General features: G+C 36.1%; 4 protein-coding genes across 5 annotated transcripts; 2 read left to right on the top strand and 2 right to left on the bottom strand.

Annotated features, from left to right (window-relative positions):
- Positions 1-2,175: 2,175 nt before the first annotated feature.
- Positions 2,176-7,075, top strand: LOC111803464 (la-related protein 1C-like). The gene is made up of 6 exons (XM_023687870.1): positions 2,176-2,643; positions 3,050-3,572; positions 3,647-3,821; positions 3,928-4,018; positions 6,245-6,316; positions 6,560-7,075. The coding sequence occupies exons 1-6, from the start codon at positions 2,176-2,178 to the stop codon at positions 6,872-6,874; spliced, it is 1,644 nt and encodes a 547-aa protein (XP_023543638.1). The 3' UTR covers positions 6,875-7,075.
- Positions 7,076-9,358: 2,283 nt separating this feature from the next.
- LOC111804007 (UPF0434 protein ERGA_CDS_01260) lies at positions 9,359-10,460 on the bottom strand. The gene is made up of 3 exons (XM_023688650.1): positions 10,269-10,460; positions 10,123-10,177; positions 9,359-9,726 (listed from the first exon to the last, which is right to left on the bottom strand). The coding sequence occupies exons 1-3, from the start codon at positions 10,367-10,369 to the stop codon at positions 9,622-9,624; spliced, it is 261 nt and encodes an 86-aa protein (XP_023544418.1). The 5' UTR covers positions 10,370-10,460; the 3' UTR covers positions 9,359-9,621.
- A 454-nt stretch (positions 10,461-10,914) lies between these two features.
- Positions 10,915-13,418, top strand: LOC111804147 (pentatricopeptide repeat-containing protein At3g51320). 2 transcript variants are annotated; one of them, XM_023688853.1, is made up of 2 exons: positions 10,915-11,121; positions 11,225-13,418. In XM_023688853.1, the coding sequence occupies exons 1-2, from the start codon at positions 11,115-11,117 to the stop codon at positions 12,907-12,909; spliced, it is 1,692 nt and encodes a 563-aa protein (XP_023544621.1). In that variant the 5' UTR covers positions 10,915-11,114; the 3' UTR covers positions 12,910-13,418. The 2 variants fall into 2 exon arrangements, with proteins under 2 accessions (XP_023544621.1, XP_023544620.1); XM_023688852.1 differs by having other exon boundaries at positions 10,915-13,418.
- Positions 13,419-13,512: 94 nt separating this feature from the next.
- Positions 13,513-18,922, bottom strand: LOC111804148 (cell number regulator 13-like). The gene is made up of 8 exons (XM_023688854.1): positions 18,604-18,922; positions 17,474-18,161; positions 16,734-17,149; positions 16,001-16,104; positions 15,241-15,312; positions 14,877-14,983; positions 14,353-14,440; positions 13,513-13,938 (listed from the first exon to the last, which is right to left on the bottom strand). The coding sequence occupies exons 2-8, from the start codon at positions 17,879-17,881 to the stop codon at positions 13,886-13,888; spliced, it is 1,248 nt and encodes a 415-aa protein (XP_023544622.1). The 5' UTR covers positions 17,882-18,161; positions 18,604-18,922; the 3' UTR covers positions 13,513-13,885.
- Between the last annotated feature and the right edge of the window lie 247 nt (positions 18,923-19,169).

The raw sequence follows: 19,169 nt of genomic DNA, 5'->3' as shown, positions 1-19,169 counted from the left end.
CTTTTTTTTTTTTTTTTTTTTGGAACCTTCATCTTTCAAGATTGGGCTCTGGAAACCTGCATTTTTATGTACAAAATTCTCTGCATCTTTACTGAAAATTTGGTTGCTTTATCCAGGGGACATTTGTTCGGTAACCGTTCAAGCTTCTTGCTAGCTGATATTGTTCTCTTTCAAGTCTATTGCAGGCCGATATGGTTCTCTTTCAAGCCTACTATTGCTATATGATATTGTTCTCTTTGGGCATTCTCTTTCAAGTTTTCGCTCAAGGGGTTTAAAACACGTCAGTTAGAGAAAAGTTTTATAAAAAGTATTTTCGTTTGTTAGGGAAAATTTTTATACTCATAAAAAATGTTGTTTTTAGAATGCTATCGGCTAGGGAAAAGTTTTTATACCTTCACAAAGAATATTTTGTTTTCGATCTTACAATCCATTTCCATTGGGACCTAGCTTAGTTCCTCTTTCCAATCGATATGAAATCTCGTAATTTTTTTTTCTTCCCTTACTCGATTAAAAAAAGAAGCATCTTAATGATTGTTTTGGAAACTTATTTTTCGTATGGATACTTATAGCAATATTTTCTTTTAGAAATATTTAACTTTCTTTGGATTAGAGTTACTTGTTATTTTATTATTTGATATTATTATTATCTAATTAGGAATTATTCTCTCGGTGTTTAACGTTTCTATTATTGTTATTTTTTGTTTTAAATGTACAAGTATTAAAGTGTACTCAGAGGGAATTTTGAATTTTTTTTATTCAATATGATTACTCGGATAGCATTATAATTTTTCACTTTAATTCCATTTGAAGCCATATTAAAATATGGTATGTACCATCATTATCACAATAAATATTACTGTTTACTAAACGAAAAAAGGAAAATATATATATATATATATATATTCTAAATATTAATTTTCTTTCTTAATCTATTTAATTTGTTAAATTTGGCTTTTAACTCCTGAATATATATATATATATATGAGGAATCTTAGTCATTCATTTTTATTTTATTTTATTTATTTTGTTTCCATTCTTTTTGTATAGGCACAGCTTTTTATTGGAAAGTATAAGATTCTCAATCGGTAGCACATTTTATTCAAAATACCTTTAAATCAAAATTAAATAATGTTGTAAGCGTGATTATAAGTCGTTTAAAATAAATAAATAAATAAAATAAAATGCCACGAAGAAAAATAAATTTTATTTATATGGTTTATTATGATGGGAAATATAAGTCATATTTTTATTTTATTTTATATAAAAAAAAATATCTTGAAATATTTTTAATCAAAAAAGGAAACAAAAAGAAAATAATTTCCCAACGAAAATACAATATATTGTTTACAATAAATAATTAAANAGGAATCTTAGTCATTCATTTTTATTTTATTTTATTTATTTTGTTTCCATTCTTTTTGTATAGGCACAGCTTTTTATTGGAAAGTATAAGATTCTCAATCGATAGCACATTTTATTCAAAATACCTTTAAATCAAAATTAAATAAGATTTAAAATTAAATAATGTTGTAAGCGTGACTATAAGTCGTTTAAAATAAATAAATAAATAAAATAAAATGCCACAAAGAAAAATAAATTTTATTTATATAGTTTATTATGATGGGAAATATAAGTCATATTTTTATTTTATTTTATATAAAAAAGAATATCTTGAAATATTTTTAATCAAAAAAGGAAACAAAAAGAAAATAATTTCCCAACGAAAATACAATATATTGTTTACAATAAATAATTAAAATGGAAAGATTTATTTCCATATGGGCCAGAGCCGTGAAAGCCCATCCTGGCGCGCGCACGCGGGGAAGCGAGGGCATTAAAGTAATTTCAGAAGTAACCATGAACTAACCCTGGCAAAGGCATCCGAAGGACAGAGAGAAACATTTTTAGAGACAGAGAAACCTTCTGTTTCTTAGTCCCTCTTCCCACTCTCCAACTGACCTACGCCTCTTTTCCTTTTCTCTCTGCGATCCGATCCTTCAAGCTTTTGGAAATCCTTCAGAGGAAGATTTTCCGACTCCTTTTGTTCATGAATTCTTGAAAGAAGGAAGTAATTTGCTTTTGATTCTGTTGCTTAATTTTGTTTCCCTTTGTCCTGTTTGCCGTCGATCAAGCTACTTTCTGCCGTCTGAAAGAAACCCTAATTACTAATTTGCGATGGCTGCTTCTACTTTACCTGATGCTGATTCGGTGACGGCATCGAGTGTCGATCATTCTTCTCGTAATTCTGGACAGAGTAATAGCAGCAGCCCCAAATCATCATCACGTCGCTCTGGTGGGCGCACAGTGTCTTCTCCGTGGAACCAGATTGTTCGCGGTGAACTAGACACCGCGGCGGCTGTTTCATCATCTGTATCTTCGACTACTGTTGTTGAACCTGTAACATTTACTTCTTCTTCTTCTGCTACGTCTGAAGAGCCAGTGGGTGAGTGTTACGATGGTGGGAATGGGTCGTCCGCCAATGCTGGAAAGAAGCCAGTGTGGAATAAACTCGCTAATGGAACTGAGGTTGGGCCTGTCATGGGGGCTGTGTCTTGGCCTGCTTTGTCGGAGTCTGCCAAGGGCACACCTAAATCATCTTCGGATTCAATTAAAAGTTTAGGTGATGGATCCGCTGGCGCGCAGGTATGTTCTTCAACTTTATGAAAAGGATACATTTAGTTTGTTTGCAGGAAAATGTTTAAACTTCTGCAATTTATCTCCATGATTAAGCTAATGTTTTCTGTTTCTCGAACAAAAAGGTGATATGTTTATGAATAGATTCAAGCAATTGTTTCCAAAATTAGTATGTATACGCAAAATAATGTTTAATTTTGAATGAACTTTATGAGTACCTTGGATACGCTGAGAAACATTAACCGGCTTGTGGTGGGATATTTTACGCCGATGCTCAAACAGGTTAAGAAATCAACAAAAAAATGTGTCGGACAGGGGATAGCTAGAGTTTTCACTACATTAGTTATTCGTTATATGTCGAATTAAGGGATATTTTACTAATTATTATTATTATTATTTTTCCTTTTGCACATAGGGGATTGGAACTTCATCATCATCATCAAACAACGAAGGTAATAATGACGTTAGTCCTAATCCTGATTCAACTCTTACTCATCCAATAACTTCGCGGCAGAAATCGATGAGGCGCAATGGTTCAAATAGTTCATATAACAGTGCCCTCTCTCAGCAGTCTGCTCATTCAAGTCCTGTAATCGACCCAGCTCCTAACAGTTCTTCAAGGGATCAGACACAGAGAACTGCATTTATATCATCACAATCACATAATGATCATGGTCATCAACAACCACGTAGTTCATTTCGGAGTCGTGGTGGTGCTTCACATCCACGTGGTGATAATTCCCATCATCATAACTATAGTTCTAGGCGTGATCACGATCGTGGAAATCAAGATTGGAATTCAAACCGAAATTTTAATGCACAACCTCATAGAGTGGTTCACAGGTTTATTAGACCACCTCCACCTCCACCTCCTAATACCACTGGCTTTATTTCTTCTCCAACAATGAGGCCTATTGGGGGTCCCCTACCCTTCCCTGGTAGGCTCTACATTTTTCTGAGGTTTCTTGGTTTTTCTCATGTGAACTTGCTTAATGCATGAATTTTTTTGTAGATTTTGTACCTCCAGTGGTGTATATTGGTCCTCCTCCTCCTCCTCCTCCCCCTCCTCCAGAGGCTCTTAGAGGTGTACCTTTTGTCGCTCCAATACCACCCAATGCAATGTTTTTTCATGGCCCAGATCCTCATTTGTACGCTATGATAGTGAGTCAGATAGAATACTACTTTAGGTATATTTGATGTGATAGCTTTCTACTTTTTCCTATGATCCTTGTCTAGTGTTAGAACTTTGAGAACATTTTAGTGGTGATTGCACCTTATATTTGTGAACTGCAGTGGTGAAAATTTAGTAAAAGACACTTTCTTGAGGCAGAAAATGGATGAAGATGGCTGGGTTCCGGTTAGACTAATAGCAACCTTCAGCAAGGTGAGTTGCTTTCACGATTTCAACAAGAATGCATAATTAATTTTTTTCTTGACGATGATGACAGGATGACCTTCATTGTCCTGTTATTTTTCTGCCTCATGCCCTGTCTTTTGCATGTTTTTCTCTGTTAATATTTTTTTGAAAAAATTGTTTTTGTAATGTTTTCTTTACTTCCCACTCTGTGCGTGCATGTGAAACTGTTTTAAAGAAAAGTCCTGCCGTTGAAACTTGTGGAATTGTTCTTGGAACTCTTTGCCTCTAGACTTATTTGATTTATTAACAATGTCAATGACATGTCTAAAAAAAAAGACAACAAAGAACCACGTACAGCGAACGATTGAAGAAAATAGCATCAGTGGAGAACTGAAATAGCTGCACAGTTAAAATATTGGTTCTGATTTGAGATACAAATTTATCTGATTAACGACATCAATTTATAGCAGCATAGTTTTGGCACCTTGAACAGGTTTTGTGTTTGATGGCACACCTTGAACAGGTTTTGTGTTTGATGGCACACCTTGAACAGGTTTTGTGTTTGATGGCACTAGGAGTTCAAAATTCTATATAGCTGTACCGTATGATTAATCAAGTATGGGTGTAACAGCCAAAGCTCATATTGTTTTCTTTTTGAGCTTTCCTTCAATGTTTTAAAATGCGTCCACTAGGGAGAGATTTCCACACCCTTAAGGAATGCTTTCTTCCCCTCTCCAACTAATGTGAGATCTCACAATCCACCCCCTTGGGGGCCCATCGTCCTTGTTGGCTAGCCCCATCTGGCTTTGATATCATTTGTAACTGTCCAAGCCCACTGCTAACACATATATTGTCNCCCATCTGGCGTTGATATCATTTGTAACTGTCCAAGCCCACTGCTAACACATATATTGTCCTCTTTGGGTTTTTCCTTAAGGTCTTCCCCTCAAGGTTTTAAAATGTGTCCACTAGGGAGAGGTTTCCACACCCTTATAAGGAATGTTTTGTTCCCCTCTCTCCAACCGATGTAGGATCTCACAATAGATGTTAATATTTTGTTGCTTCCCTATAGGTTGTTATGTCATTTTTCCGTCATTTAATAAACCATGTTTCATTATGTGCGCCACCACATTTTTTGGGTTTGTGGAATATGAGCTTTGCCAGACAGCATTGGTTAAATATGGCATGCATGTTTTATTTTTCAAGAATTTTATGTCAAGACATGTTTGGTAGGATATGAATGCAAATGTTGACATTGGGAAGTGATGAGTTTGTTAGGATCTAGGATCCCAATAACAAGAAACACAATGTAGAATTGTTATTGCTATATTGAAAGAGAAATTACAATGTCATAGCCTTTTGAGAGGGCTGTCTCTCCCAAGTCCCACTTTGTGCTATCTCCAAAATTAACCTCTCTGCATAACATCCCTAACTTCCCTATTTATAACCAAGTCTTCCTAACTAACAACCACTATGCACTTACTAATATTATACTAGTATTCTCAAGATATCACCTATCAATACTCTCATTGAGTTCTAGGTATCCCCTAATTGTACTCGTAGAGTTCTAGATGTTTGATGATATTGCATTTAAAAGTGAGTGGTGGGACATTTTTAAGAGTGATTTTCTCAAGGCGTTCAATGTTATTATGAGATATTGCCATATGGGTCAAGTTGACTCGATCATGATTATAATCGACATCGAGGGTTTTAGGATTGGCTTCGTGACGAGTCTTGAAAAATTCATTTCTAATACTTTATTAAGAGAATGCAGAAGGCCCACACGGCCTATATGTTAGATGAAGTTGAGGGTTATTATAGGCCTCACTATCTACTTATCATCTTTAAGAACATGTCGATTGGGATGTTTGGATGAGGTATTAGGCAAGGTTCAGTCTCATTCTGTTTTCGCTGTGTGGGTGAAAATTCTTAGAGATTGGGGGTTCCATTCTCCATCATAATAAATGCATTTCTTTCTTTCATTTGTACTTCCATTCTTCTTGATGAAAGCAGTTCTTTTCCTTAAAAATGTACTTGCATGTATGACTGCAAGGTTGGTGGTTCTATGCTTTCTGAGGTAATTGTGAAGAATGACTTTTGTTAATTTCTTCTGTCAGCAGATAGGCATTTCCTCTTTTTAGATTTCCAAATCATGTTGCTTATAATGGAAGTTAATCTGAATAATTCTGATGACCAGAGTGCATATATTGTTCTTATCCTTCAAGAGTATGTCATTTCAAAACTCTTTTGTAGGTTAAACGTCTGACTGAAAATATCCAAACTATATTGGATGCATTGCAATCATCTACTCTTGTGGAAGTAAAGGTCAGTAGACATCAGCTCCTCAATAACCATTTTCCTCTAATTGTAACTGGAAATTTTAATGGGTCTTGGAGTACTATATTTTCTTATCTAAGTTGGGAAAAAAACACTGAAAGTTAGTTAGTTTGGCATCCTTAAAATGTAATAGTAATAGTAGGAATAGGAATGGACGGAAAATTTACAATCATGTTTCTCTAATTCTCGTATATATAAACTACTGTCTTTTTTTTTTCCTTTTCCTCGTAGGGAGATAAAGTAAGGAGGCGAAATGATTATGATAGATGGATTATTCGACCTGGTCAAGTTCCTAATATTGCAGCCCCATTAAGCCCAGTAAGTTCCAATCAGGATATGTTGGCAGCTGGTGTTCAAGGTATTGCACTAGAGAATATTAATCATAGGGACTCTGAAGGTGGACAGGGTGGTGTTCATGTCGAGGCACTCCACAGTAGTAGCCCAACTGGAAATTTGAGTATGCAGGCACAGCCATGTGGTGATGATCGTCCAGGCCAAGTAAATACCAAGGCCGGCCCGGATTGTTCATCGGCTGAAAGGAGTTAGACCAAGTTTGTGCTGTGAACCCATGTCCTTTTGAAGGAAAACTAGATGTGGGTGTAGAGATTAAGTGAGGAGATGTTAGCGACACGGTTTGCACGACTAAAATTCTCTTCTCTTGATGCCAAGTAAATTGGTAAACTGAAGTTATAGAAGAGAAACAATTTTAAAAAGAAAAAGGAAAAAACTAAAACTTTTAAACTTCAAAAAAAAAAAAAATGAAAAAAAAAAAAAACTATGACAGAAGTTCCTTTTGTGGTGGAGGGATGCATTTATGGTTTTGTGGGCTNAAAAAAAAAAAAAAAAAAAAGAAAAACTATGACAGAAGTTCCTTTTGTGGTGGAGGGATGCATTTATGGTTTTGTGGGCTGCTGTTGGCTGGCTGGCTGGCATTGACTTGTTTCTCAAGTTCATGTTCTTTTTTGTTGTGATTTTCGTTTTTGGTGATGATGATGCCATGTTACTTAATGTGGAGAATTTTGATTTGCTTCCCCCCCATGGCTGACCCTCAGCTTGTTTTTTCTTTATATCTTCGGGGTCAGAGTTCTTCGAGTTCTAAGATGAGAGAACACGATGATTCGAGTAAGAACTAGGAGGTTTGGCTTTTTGTTTCTGCAAGGTGAATCAAGAGAGAGGTTGGCTTTTGTTGGATATTATGGAGGCTGGGTTGCAACTACCGTTCTTCTACCATGAAGGTTCTTCTTTCCATCTTTTGTTATTGTATTTTAGGAAACTTTCCCTGTCATTTGCTCTATAAATACCTTCCAACTTTAAATGCTGCATTAGGAACTTCGGAGGTTGATATTATTTTGCTCGAGATATCTTTATTTTATTGATACGGTTTGGAACAAATATTTATGAAAATGGGAATTTGCAATACCAGTTAATAGTGCTGCATTTCTCCCGAATTTTTGTGGCTTCGTTCATTCCCTTGAACCCCTTTTTTCTTTTATCTCTATTCTACTAATGCAATGGTTTTGAGTTTATATGATTTACAAGGAAGATTGGGGCTATACATTTATTTGGCTTCTATGTTGTACCTATACGATACCAAAGGACATTATGGAGTTATTTTAGTGTATGTAACACAAACCATTGTTTTCTCGCATGAACTCTCTCTGTCTCCCTCTCTAAGGTTATTAGGTACCCGAGGAAATAGACGAGAACTTTCAGTTTAGTTTAGTAATCAATAACATGTAAAGATGTGGACCATATTACCATCTCCTCTGTAAGCACTTCTGTTGGTTGACCATCTTCATCTCTCACCCAGAATCGACAAATTGGGCAAGTTTTCTGATTCTGGCATTCATGGAACCACCTCTCGACGCATATCTTGTGAAACTCGTGCTGGCAAGGAAGAATTTGCGCTACCTTTCTCTCCATTACGTTTGACAAACACACAGAACACCACTCCCTCTCCATAGCAGCATCATCCAAGGTTGGATGTGCTGAAGTTTCACAACCTTCGTCCTTGACCCTCTTCATAAAACATGAATCGATAACATCACCACATGATAATGCATCTTTGATACCTGGAAACAATCCGAGGACAATGAAGTTATAGCAGGAGGAGAATATCGTCCTGCACTCCATTCAGTTAAAGGTAAGAAGGATAATTGATTATAGTGCTTTAATAGTAGGGGGTAATTGTGTTTGAGGAATGGTAGTTAGATTGAGAAAGGAGACCCTCAAATTTCAAAGACAAAGTGGTTGCACCTAAACAAGATTACTACACTTGACCTTTCAAGTTATAGTGTCAAATGCCTGGAGCACATAAGCTGCTATACCCCATCGGCTAACTTGATAAAAATGATAACCATTTCATAAAGGAAACTTGATTGAGATATGCCAGCGTCCTCATAAAAGGATATGCAAGTGCTCCTAAGATAGTTCCTAAAGAAAGATTAAAAAAATATCTGGAGAAATGGTGTCCAACTTAAAAACGTAAGACCAAATTGAAGGCTTACGAGATTTTGGAACAACCAGTGAACAACCACCAGACCATAATACGAAGAAACCTTAATTTAAGAATGCTAATAAGTGGGCATGAAGATTTGAACTTCCGACCTTGAGAGAGTATATGCTAATTATTGTTGAGTTGATAACTATTGAATGTTGAACACACTTTCTTCATCATAATTGTGATTATGATAAACATGCAAGATAAACTAAAAAAAATTTCCTGTGGTGAACCACGTACATTCATACCAAACATGTAATCAACTATAAACAAGTAATAATTTCGTTGTCCTTGGCATGTTCCATACAATGCACACCGTGTTTTTTACATAGAACAACCTGATGTTTACTAAATTGGCATGCCTCCTAACCCAAACAGAACAATGTAAAGCAGATCATGGTTGACTTTATAGAGGAACACGAAAGTTTATTTTCCGAGAACTAAAGAGATGATCATCGAACGATGCCTTCCATATCAGTAAAAGCTAAAGAAACAATTCACCCTCAGACAATTCAACACAAACCCAAAAGTTTTAAGCAGAAAAAAATTAGATATTCTGTTTAACCTACCCCAATCGCTAGAAAAGAGTACAAAAGAAAGAAGGACAAGTAGTCTGATCTGACTATTTTATTGGGCAACGCCAGAAATTTTGAGGAAATGAGACCATTCAAATCATTCTAAAGTGGAAACTTCCAAGCATAAACACACAGGTGTAGTGCCATTATGTTGACATCTATTCTCACTATTCAGGTCAAGAAATAAAAATTGTCTTCCGCTCCCAAACAAGCATAGCTCATTTTTCTCGAGGAATCTCGACGGTATCCTCACCTTTCAATCCATCGTCAGTTTCGATTATCCTTCCTTCCTTTGGCACCAAGCAAGGAACTCCGCCCCTTATCTAACACAACCATAAGTAAAATTACAACATACAATAGAAACAGGCACATGACCTATAACCTAACTCCACGGATGAGGGGAGGGTTTGAACACACTACTTTCTGGTTCCCACAGCCATTTTTACTACCTAATCCAGAAAAACTGAGAAATACTTCATTAAACTAATGAAACCAAGGAATATCTTGATCTACCAGTAGGTGACTCAAGAGTTAATGTAAACTTTCGCTAGCAAGTCGAATAACAGCTACGCACTCTAGATGATCTAAAAAATGAACCGAGAGCTAGTATCGAAAAGGAAAATCAGAATGAAAAACAGAAAATGGCCATAGGCGAAGAATTATACTGGAATTCATATTTTTACACAATTCTAGCCGATACATACGGTTGATGTACTTACAGGGAAAGAAACACGAATCGTATCGCTGATTAGAGAATTCGACGCCTCGCAATACCTAATGATCAAAACAGACAATGAAACCAAATTATGCACAACAGATTGAGGAGAATGAAGGAAAAAATGATGAATGCAAATGGAACCATCACCTTAGAGGTTGTTTGGAGAGAGGGCAGACCAGGATCTCGGAGAGAGTTTTGGTGAGACCAGAGCCCGCTTCCTTCAGAAGCGATTGGCTTATTCGCACCATTAGCTGGATTCAATTTTTCCCGGTTTGAGTTTCTGCTTCGAAACGTCGGAGAGTCGGCAATTGAGGGTTTTTCTTTTTCTGTTTTTTTTCCGTTAATTATTTTTTTACAAGTTCATGATTAATTATAAAAAAAAAATAAAAAAAATAAAAAAAAATATAAAAAAAATACTACGTTTTAATAATAAATTTTTTAAAATTCCATTTTAGCCTCAAATTTTTTATTTTAAAGAATAGATACAAACTTTTCTTTTTATAAATTTTAAATAAAAAAGCTTTTAAAAATTGAATTTTATGTATTCGTAAATTCTTAAATTTTAAAAATACTAAATAAATTAATGACCTATTAGACACAAAATATTAAAAAAAAACATAAATTTATTAAACATAAAATTGAAAAAATTAAAAGATATACTATTCAAATTTAAATCCTAAAAATCAAATAATCACAATTAAAAAAATAAAAAATTTTATCCTATTTCTTATAATTTGTGTTTTTAGTTTTTTATTTACTAAAGTAGATTTATAGAACGACAATTTTCACGAATATATAAATTTTAAAGAGTTTCTTAAATTCTCTTCCGATTCTCCTTCAGTTCGTCGCCGTCAAACGCCGTTTAAAACGTATTAGGCATCGCCTCCGAAGAGCAATTCATACGACGAATGTGCGATAGTGGCGGCAACTATGTGGAAGAAGAACACGAAGACGAAGAATTCTGTGTGAAAGTAAATCAATGTCATACCGCAAATGAATGGCAAGAATTTACTCCCGACAACTCTTTCGCTTCACACGCGCCTCCCTCCCTCCGCCCTCTAAATCCATTGATCGATGTTCTTCTCCATTTTGCTCTTTTGCAGAACCAGATCTTTCACTCGACACCAGAAATCCTCCCAGACATAACCGATGCCATTCGCTTCTTCAATCATGTCAGAGCATGAGAGAATTAGTTCAAATCCATGGCTATTTGATTACCTCTGGTCTATTCAACCACCATTTTTGGGCCAACCGAGTTCTATTGCAGGCATCGGAGTTTGGGGACATCGTTTATACTGTTTTGATCTTTAAGCTTATAAACGTTCCCAATGCCTTCTGCATCAATAGAGTAATTAAGGCTTATTCTCTTAGCTCAGTTCCTCTAGAGGCTGTGTTTGTGTATTTTCAATGGCTTGGTGATGGGTTTCGGCCTGATACCTACACTTTTCTTTCGCTTTTTTGCGCTTGTGCGAGTATTGGCTGTGGGTCTTCTGGGCGGAAGTGTCATGGACAGGCTTTCAAGAATGGGGTTGACTGTGTGATGGTTTTGAGAAATAGTTTGATTCATATGTATGCCTGTTGTGGTCATATTGAGCTTGGCCGGAAGGTGTTCGACGAAATGTCGACCCTGGATCTGGTGTCCTGGAATTCGATTGTTACAGCTTATGCAAGAGTTGGGGATTTGCATACCGCCCATGACATGTTTGATGCAATGCCTGAGAGAAATGTTGTTTCTTGGAATTTGATGATTAGTGAGTATTTGAGAGGTGGGAGTCCTGGCTGTGCAATGAAGTTGTTTAGGAATATGATGAAGATAGGAATAAGAGGGAACAGTACAACAATGGTAAACATTCTTGGTGCTTGTGGTCGATCGGCCAGGCTGAACGAAGGAAGATCGGTTCATGGTTTTATGTACCGTACTTCGATGAAGTTCTGTGTATTTATCGACACGGCATTGGTTGACATGTATGGCAAATGCCAGAGAGTTTCTGTTGCACGTAGACTATTTGACAGGATGGTGAATCGAAATTTGGTTACCTGGAATGCGATGGTTTTGGGGCATTGCCTACATGGGAATCCTGAAGATGGACTTAAGCTATTTGAGGAAATGGCTGCTAAATTAAGAGAAAGAAATGGGGAAGCAGGCAGTGGCAAGAAATTCAAGCAAGATGAAGGTGAACGAAAAGTTTTCCCGGACCAAATTACGTTTATTGGCGTTCTATGTGCCTGCGCCCGGGCGGGACTGCTGGAAGATGCAAATAACTACTTTGATGAGATGATCAATATATTCCTTGTGAGGCCAAATTTTGCACACTACTGGTGTTTGGCCAATGTTTATGTTGCAGCAGGGTTGATTCAGCAGGCTGTGGAAATACTTAGAAACATGCCTGAGGATATTGAGGACTTTTCATCAGAATTGGTTGTATGGACCAACTTGCTTGCGACATGTCGTTTCGGGGGAGATGTTTCTTTGGGAGAACAGATTGCAAACTATTTGATTGACATGGAGCCTAAGAATGAGTCATACTATAGATTGCTTCTGAATATTTATGCTGTAGCAGGGAGATGGGAGGATGTTTCAAGAATCAAAGTATTAATGAAAGAAAAACGACTCGGAACATTTCCGGGTTGTAGACTGGTAGACCTGAAAGAGATTGTTCACAGATTAAAATTGGGAAATCTTCTGCAAGAGGGGATGAAGGAGACAAACTCAGTGATGCACAAACTTGCTAGTGAAGTGAGTCTATTGTCAACTATTGCTGCAGGGCAATCGGATCTTAGAGTTTAGAACTGGTTTGCTAGCAAGAAAAATGAAATGTGTGGACACTACAGTATACACAAAGATCTCGATACTTATTGTTCAAGATCTCGGGGCTTGTTCCTGTATTATGAAAAAGATGATTGGAAAGCTAGACTCACAGATTAAGGCAATCGCCCGAACAAGTCATGACGGTAACAGCTTACAGGTAGCTACCCCAAGAAAGAGCACACAGCCCTGGAGAGTTTTGCTTTTAACATCATATGATAGCTGAGCAGCAGAAGGAAAAGGTTTGTTTTCCCTGCTATTCAGGTTATGATGTTGGCTATGTGGCAGATTTATTTTCAAAGCTTTCTCTTCAACCTAGCTGCATCTGAAGTGAAGGTAGAGCAATAATAGATAGTTATTGTATTTCTTGTTCATCTGAATTCTAGACGAATTTCTTGAGCAATTGTTCTTGATCTTTCTCTCGATTCAATCCTGTTCTAATTCATTTTTGATTATCATGGAATAACGGGTACTAAAATTTTCAACTGTCATCAAGCTGTCTAAATCATAGGAATGTTGGCTCTTTCTAATTCAATTCACACGAATCAAAGGAACGGCTGGCCTTGATTTGGATAACCAAAAAAGGAAAGCAATTGTCTTAATAATTTTCTATTTATACACCCAAATGTCTTGCACAATTCACAAATCATTCCTTGAGCTATGAACATCTGTTATACGGTCTACGCATTCCTTGAGCTATGAACATCTGTTATACAGTCTACGCATTCCTTTTCTCCTTTTATACACAAAGACGTGTTCACTTTTAAAGAGAATTGGTAGCACTATGTAGCATGTACAGAGTATAAAGGAGAAAAGAGAAGGAAGAGAGCCAATCTCTTCCACGGGGTTAATCAATATCAATGAGACTAAGCAATGTCTATTTTACAACTTACATGGAAGCAAGACGATCAAGTATTTGAACTTTCCAAGGCGACTGGATTATGTTTTCAGCTCTCACCTAGGATTCCATGTATTGCAATGGTGGAGGGATCGTTCTTGTGTTCTCTGGACCTACAAGTTATATTTTTAATCAAACATTTGGGAACGCCTTTCTACCTGTAATAGTACCAACATGAAGGTCTTTCTACATCATACTGACATGGCGACATCCACATGTCAAAGGATGTATGATGCAGCACTAAGTTATATTGTTCTCAGAAATTTGTTTTCGCCATCGTTAAGTTTTTGTATGACATCCTATATATATCAGGTGGCTTATCTTCGTATAAAACTTAGGATGTAAAATTGTAACGTACTATAAAGAAAAATTAACAGCAATAACTTAAACAAATTTTTGTGTATAAGCTTGGAGATCAAAACAAGATTCTATAAAGCAAAAGCTCCATGATGTTTATATAGAATAAATAGAAGTGAAGCCTGAAGAACTGTGTTGTAAAATTATCGGAGCAGTAAGTACATACATACCACAACGCATTTCTATTTCTCGCCATTCTTGGACGAGTGCACAGCAGCAACACAGAAGGTGAGAAAGAAAATCATCAACAATGCCTCCCTGCCAAAGAATTTGAACAAGAAGTGAAAGACGTATATCACCAATTCAGATTGGTAACCAAAGGTTATATATGTCCAGAACAACACGTCACAAACCAGGCTAGATGATTCCCTCAGTACCAGAAATGTAGAGGATGAATGCATTATCCTAGAAAGTATAAACAATCGCGAAATAGAACTAGAGTAGAGCAAGAGGACTTGGAGCAAGAAGAGTGTCATAATGATTGTCACTCACAAAGCATCCATGTAATTAATACTCGTGCAATCACCTATCAGCTTTGGGCTTGCTAAGCCATGAGCTCAAGAACAATAATTAATCATTTGCGTTTCTATGAGATAAAATCATCTAAACTTGCAAAAGAAGCATATTGCTGAACCCACCATCCACACTTGCATGAAATAATAGGTCTCCATTCACATGTTGGAATATAAGTTACCTTGATACTTAGCATATTTCGGAGTTTTCGTCGGAAACAGCAAGTGTAACAACAGCATGAGAACACCAAAGCATATGCCATCAACTCGTTACATGCATCTGCTGGAGCTGATAATCAGAGGAAATATAAGATTTTTTTTTTAGCTTTGATACGCTACATAGCATGTATGTTACTCAAGATCTTCAGTATTGGAGCCATATATGGTGTTGAGAAGACGAAAGCGAGAGAGACATTCTTTGACACACACTACAATTTTTACGATGGTTCTGTATGAATCCATAAATCATGGGATGATCTCCGACTACATCTCAATCCATTATAAAGCACTACCCTAGTAGAAAATAGACATTCAGTGATTACTTACAGACATGCTTGTTGGTAGCGACAGAAGCAACTTTTGACAATGTCCAACAAGGACAGAAAAATGTCTTTATACCTGGAAAGTGTACAAAGGTACTTGGATGAGAAACAATGGAAAGTGTACAAAGGTACTTGGATGAGAAACAATACACGTGCGCATACAATGAGTAATGTATAACATTTCTCCGAACGTTATTCTGCATTAGTTTTGTCATTCTACGTTTAATCAAGTGAATCTCTACACAGTAGATGGAATGGAAGGAAAAAATTAAAGCACAGTTCTTACAAAATCTTTAGCCTATTGCGCTAGAAAGAATACTGCAAAAAGAATGACCATGCAATGTCTGCGAATGCTTGGTCCTTCAAGTTAACAAATGGAAATTAATGTTTGATTTCCTTCTAAGTTAATATAAATTGTACTATAAAGTCGAAGGAAGAACTCGAAAATCAGGCCAGGAATCAGTCCTAACATGTAAAGGAAAAAGAGAAAAGTGAAGAACTTGTGAAAAGTCAAAGGTCGTGGTTACGTTCTCAGTTATGGATGAAAACAATTCAATATAGAAAGGATGACATCTCAGGAAATTATAGCGGGGTAAAGGATAATAATCGGAGTTTGTAGTTCTTTCGCAGCACGTATATGATACAAGAATTTGTTGCTGTTCGAATGACAAACTCTAACCAGTCTACGGTAAAAGAAGAACACTTTCCAGTCCTATCACGAGGACAAGCTAACAAGCACAGCTTCAAAAGGGAGAAGAACGTACAGAGATAAGGTTGTGAACAACAACCAAGCAAATCAGCATGCCATTCTTCATGTTGACAATTGCTGGATAGCGGATCCTGTCTTGATGACACTGATAAGCCCTTTCTGAAAGGAAAAAAGAAGAACAGAATCCGCCATATGATAGACTTTCGAGATATTCAATATGCCAAGAATAAACGACATCATGAAGTAAAATTTCACCTGCAGACATTATATATGTTATTTAACTTATCAAAGCATTCTAAACCTGATGGAAATAGAAGAGTTTGAACTTTCAAAACAGGGATACAGGCATGTACGAAGTAGCCACGGGACATGGGATTGGCTCTTGAATTTTAAATGACATGACCTAATATTGGTAAAAACAACCCAAATGATGTAAATTTATGCAATTCAATATATATATATCTATGGTTTCCTAGAAGGGAGAAAAATCAACACTGCCACATTGGCATCTTTGTCTCGGTGAAAACATTCATCATATTTTTGGGAGCAAAACAAAGTCCCATGTTGGCTAGAAGAAAATTTGATATTATAAGCGAGCTAACAACATTTTCATTGGTATGAAATTTTTTGGTGAAACTAAAAGTAAGTCCATGAAAACTTATGCATATTAAAGTGAACATATGATGGGGAATATATGGGAATTTGTTTGTTCCTAAAATATGAATAACCAAATCCATGGAAATGCCCACAAAAGCACAAAGAAAGGACTAAAGAAAAGACAAACCTACCTTGTCGTACTAGCATCTCTATTCTTGTGAAAGTTTCCACCATACGCATAAGCAGTTTCACCAGTGACATCAGAATAACTATATCCATGTTGCATTGGAATTCCTTTCTGTAAATCTTTTTCTATAAAATAATTTGCAGATAAGGCTTCTGTGATATCAAATAATCGTTCAATTATTTGACATTGGCCAACATCCATGTTAGATTGAGATACTTGCAGCTCAAGCTGAAGTTTTTCATTTTCCTTTTGAAGCGCATCATGAAGGCCCAAGTTTGGGTAGGAACGAGAAAGAGTTTTTTTCAATATCGAAGCATCGTTCTTGATAGATTCTGGTTTGAGGATCGCGTCCTGAATCCTTCTGTCATCCTCCTCGAACGTATACTCACATTGATGCTTTTCAATATCATCAAGCCTTTCCTGAGAAAAATAACATAGAAAATGACTTTAATAGAGTTGGGTCATGTTAAATAAGCACAAGCATGAAACTACAAGGGACCATTTTCATTTTTACTTCCAACATGAAGATAGAATGATACGTATTAAAGAACAGGTACTAAAGATACTAAATGACCTTCGTTCGCTTTGATAGGTAATAATTGATGGGTATCCATTTTTCAGTTAGATTGTAAAAGAAGCAAGAGAAAGGAACATATAAATTTTGACAAAACAATTAAACAGCGATAAATTTATAAACTAACAAAAAAGAAAAGCAAAATTAGAGAAAAAGAAACGAACTATTACTCTGACTCGAGCATTGTCCACCAGGTTAATCAGAGGGACAAGCCGTAGGTATCTATCTATTTCACTTTGAGCCTTCCTGAATTGATAAACAACATTCCATCCCATGGCCAACAAATAGAGATAGCTGCGATCCTGGCAGCTATTGATCAAAATGTATGATTTTCTTAAGGCATCCTCCAGCTGCTCTAGAGGCTCTCGAGTCTCTGGATATTTCTTCAGCTCTGAGATCTTGAGTTGATCCAGTAAGTTCCCGATCAACTTGATATGCTGTGCAAATTGCTTACAGTTCTTCTTGTGCATCCTTGCGGTGTTTGCTGCTCGTACAATCATTGAAATCAGCTGAACTGCATTGAATCCTACCAGCTGGGCCACTCCCGCAACGTCCCCAAGACTATCCCACGAAGACATACTTAAATCTAAATGTCTTTAGAAACACCACTGTTCATAACCCCCCAGAATTTCCAAATTTCTGGCCAGGAAAGTCACCAAATTCAAATTTCCTTTTCCTAATCAACAAAAGTTGGACTGTGGAATCTTCAAGAAACAATTCTTGATTATACCAGAAAATTCAGCAATCTTAATTTCGAGTTGTCAGTTCTCACTGAAACCATTTGCACTAATAATGTCTTCGATGAATATGCATTGTCTTGAATGAAGCCTCCTCACAAGATCACCCCAAAATTTTCAGCTGCATCCAAAATTATCGAGATAATTACAAGTTGAACTTCAAAGAAGAACAAAAATATACAAATACATGTACAACCACACACACACATACATAACAATTTCAAAACAATATGACAAATTTCCAATATCTTCATGATTGCTTTTTTAAGTTTCCGACGAACTTTTTGGCAAAAGACCCTAAACAGGAAAGACAGAAACAGAAAAGAGAACACATGAACATTTCCATTAATATCTAAAAATTTAAATCAGAATAAGAGATAAAATACAGTTCAGTCCTTACAATAATAACGATTACAAAAGCATACTTCAACTGAACTTGAAATTGCATCCGAATCATAATATGCAGAACGATAAGTTCAAAAGAGCATGCCGGAAAAGAAAAACTCAACTCCTTCACAGAAATCCGAACTATTTGAAGAAGAAACAAACATTTGAGTACTTACATTCCCGAAAATCATTCAGCTATAACGATCTTCATTTCCTTATTTCGCCTCTCTGCGTGGAGTTATAACATTCATGGTAGAGACCTCTGAATCCACAAACTGCACTCACAGTTTCTCCGTGAATCGAATAATTTTTCCTGCGCTTTTTCACAGAACCGCTCTCCCCTCACGCACGCCATGAGAGTCATGTAAGCAACTATCTTGGTGCGTAAAGAACGGAAAGGCCCTTCCAATGTCTCAAATTACGAAATTGCCATTCCCGCGAAATACATAAATATCTTTAAAATAATAAAATAGGGAGAAAATTCAAATTTTACCCCTAAATTTATAACTTTCTATTAATTTCTACTAATTCATAAGCTTATAATTGTCTTGCAATTTAACCTAAATTTATCATTTTGACGTTTTTGTCCCTGGCGCGTTGATTGAAAAATAAAATTTTAATATATGATTTTATTTTAAGTGTATAAATAAGTTTATGAAAAATAAATTGTTGTCAATTCCAAAAAAAAAAAAAAAAAAAAAAAAAAAAAAAAAAAAAAAAAAAAAAAAAAAAAAAAAAAAAA

The sequence above is a fragment of the Cucurbita pepo genome, chromosome LG10, assembly GCF_002806865.2.
Source record: "Cucurbita pepo subsp. pepo cultivar mu-cu-16 chromosome LG10, ASM280686v2, whole genome shotgun sequence".
NCBI classification, from domain to species: domain Eukaryota; kingdom Viridiplantae; phylum Streptophyta; class Magnoliopsida; order Cucurbitales; family Cucurbitaceae; genus Cucurbita; species Cucurbita pepo.
The sequence above is the reverse complement of the archived record's forward strand: the minus strand, read 5'-3'. Positions and strand labels throughout refer to the sequence as shown.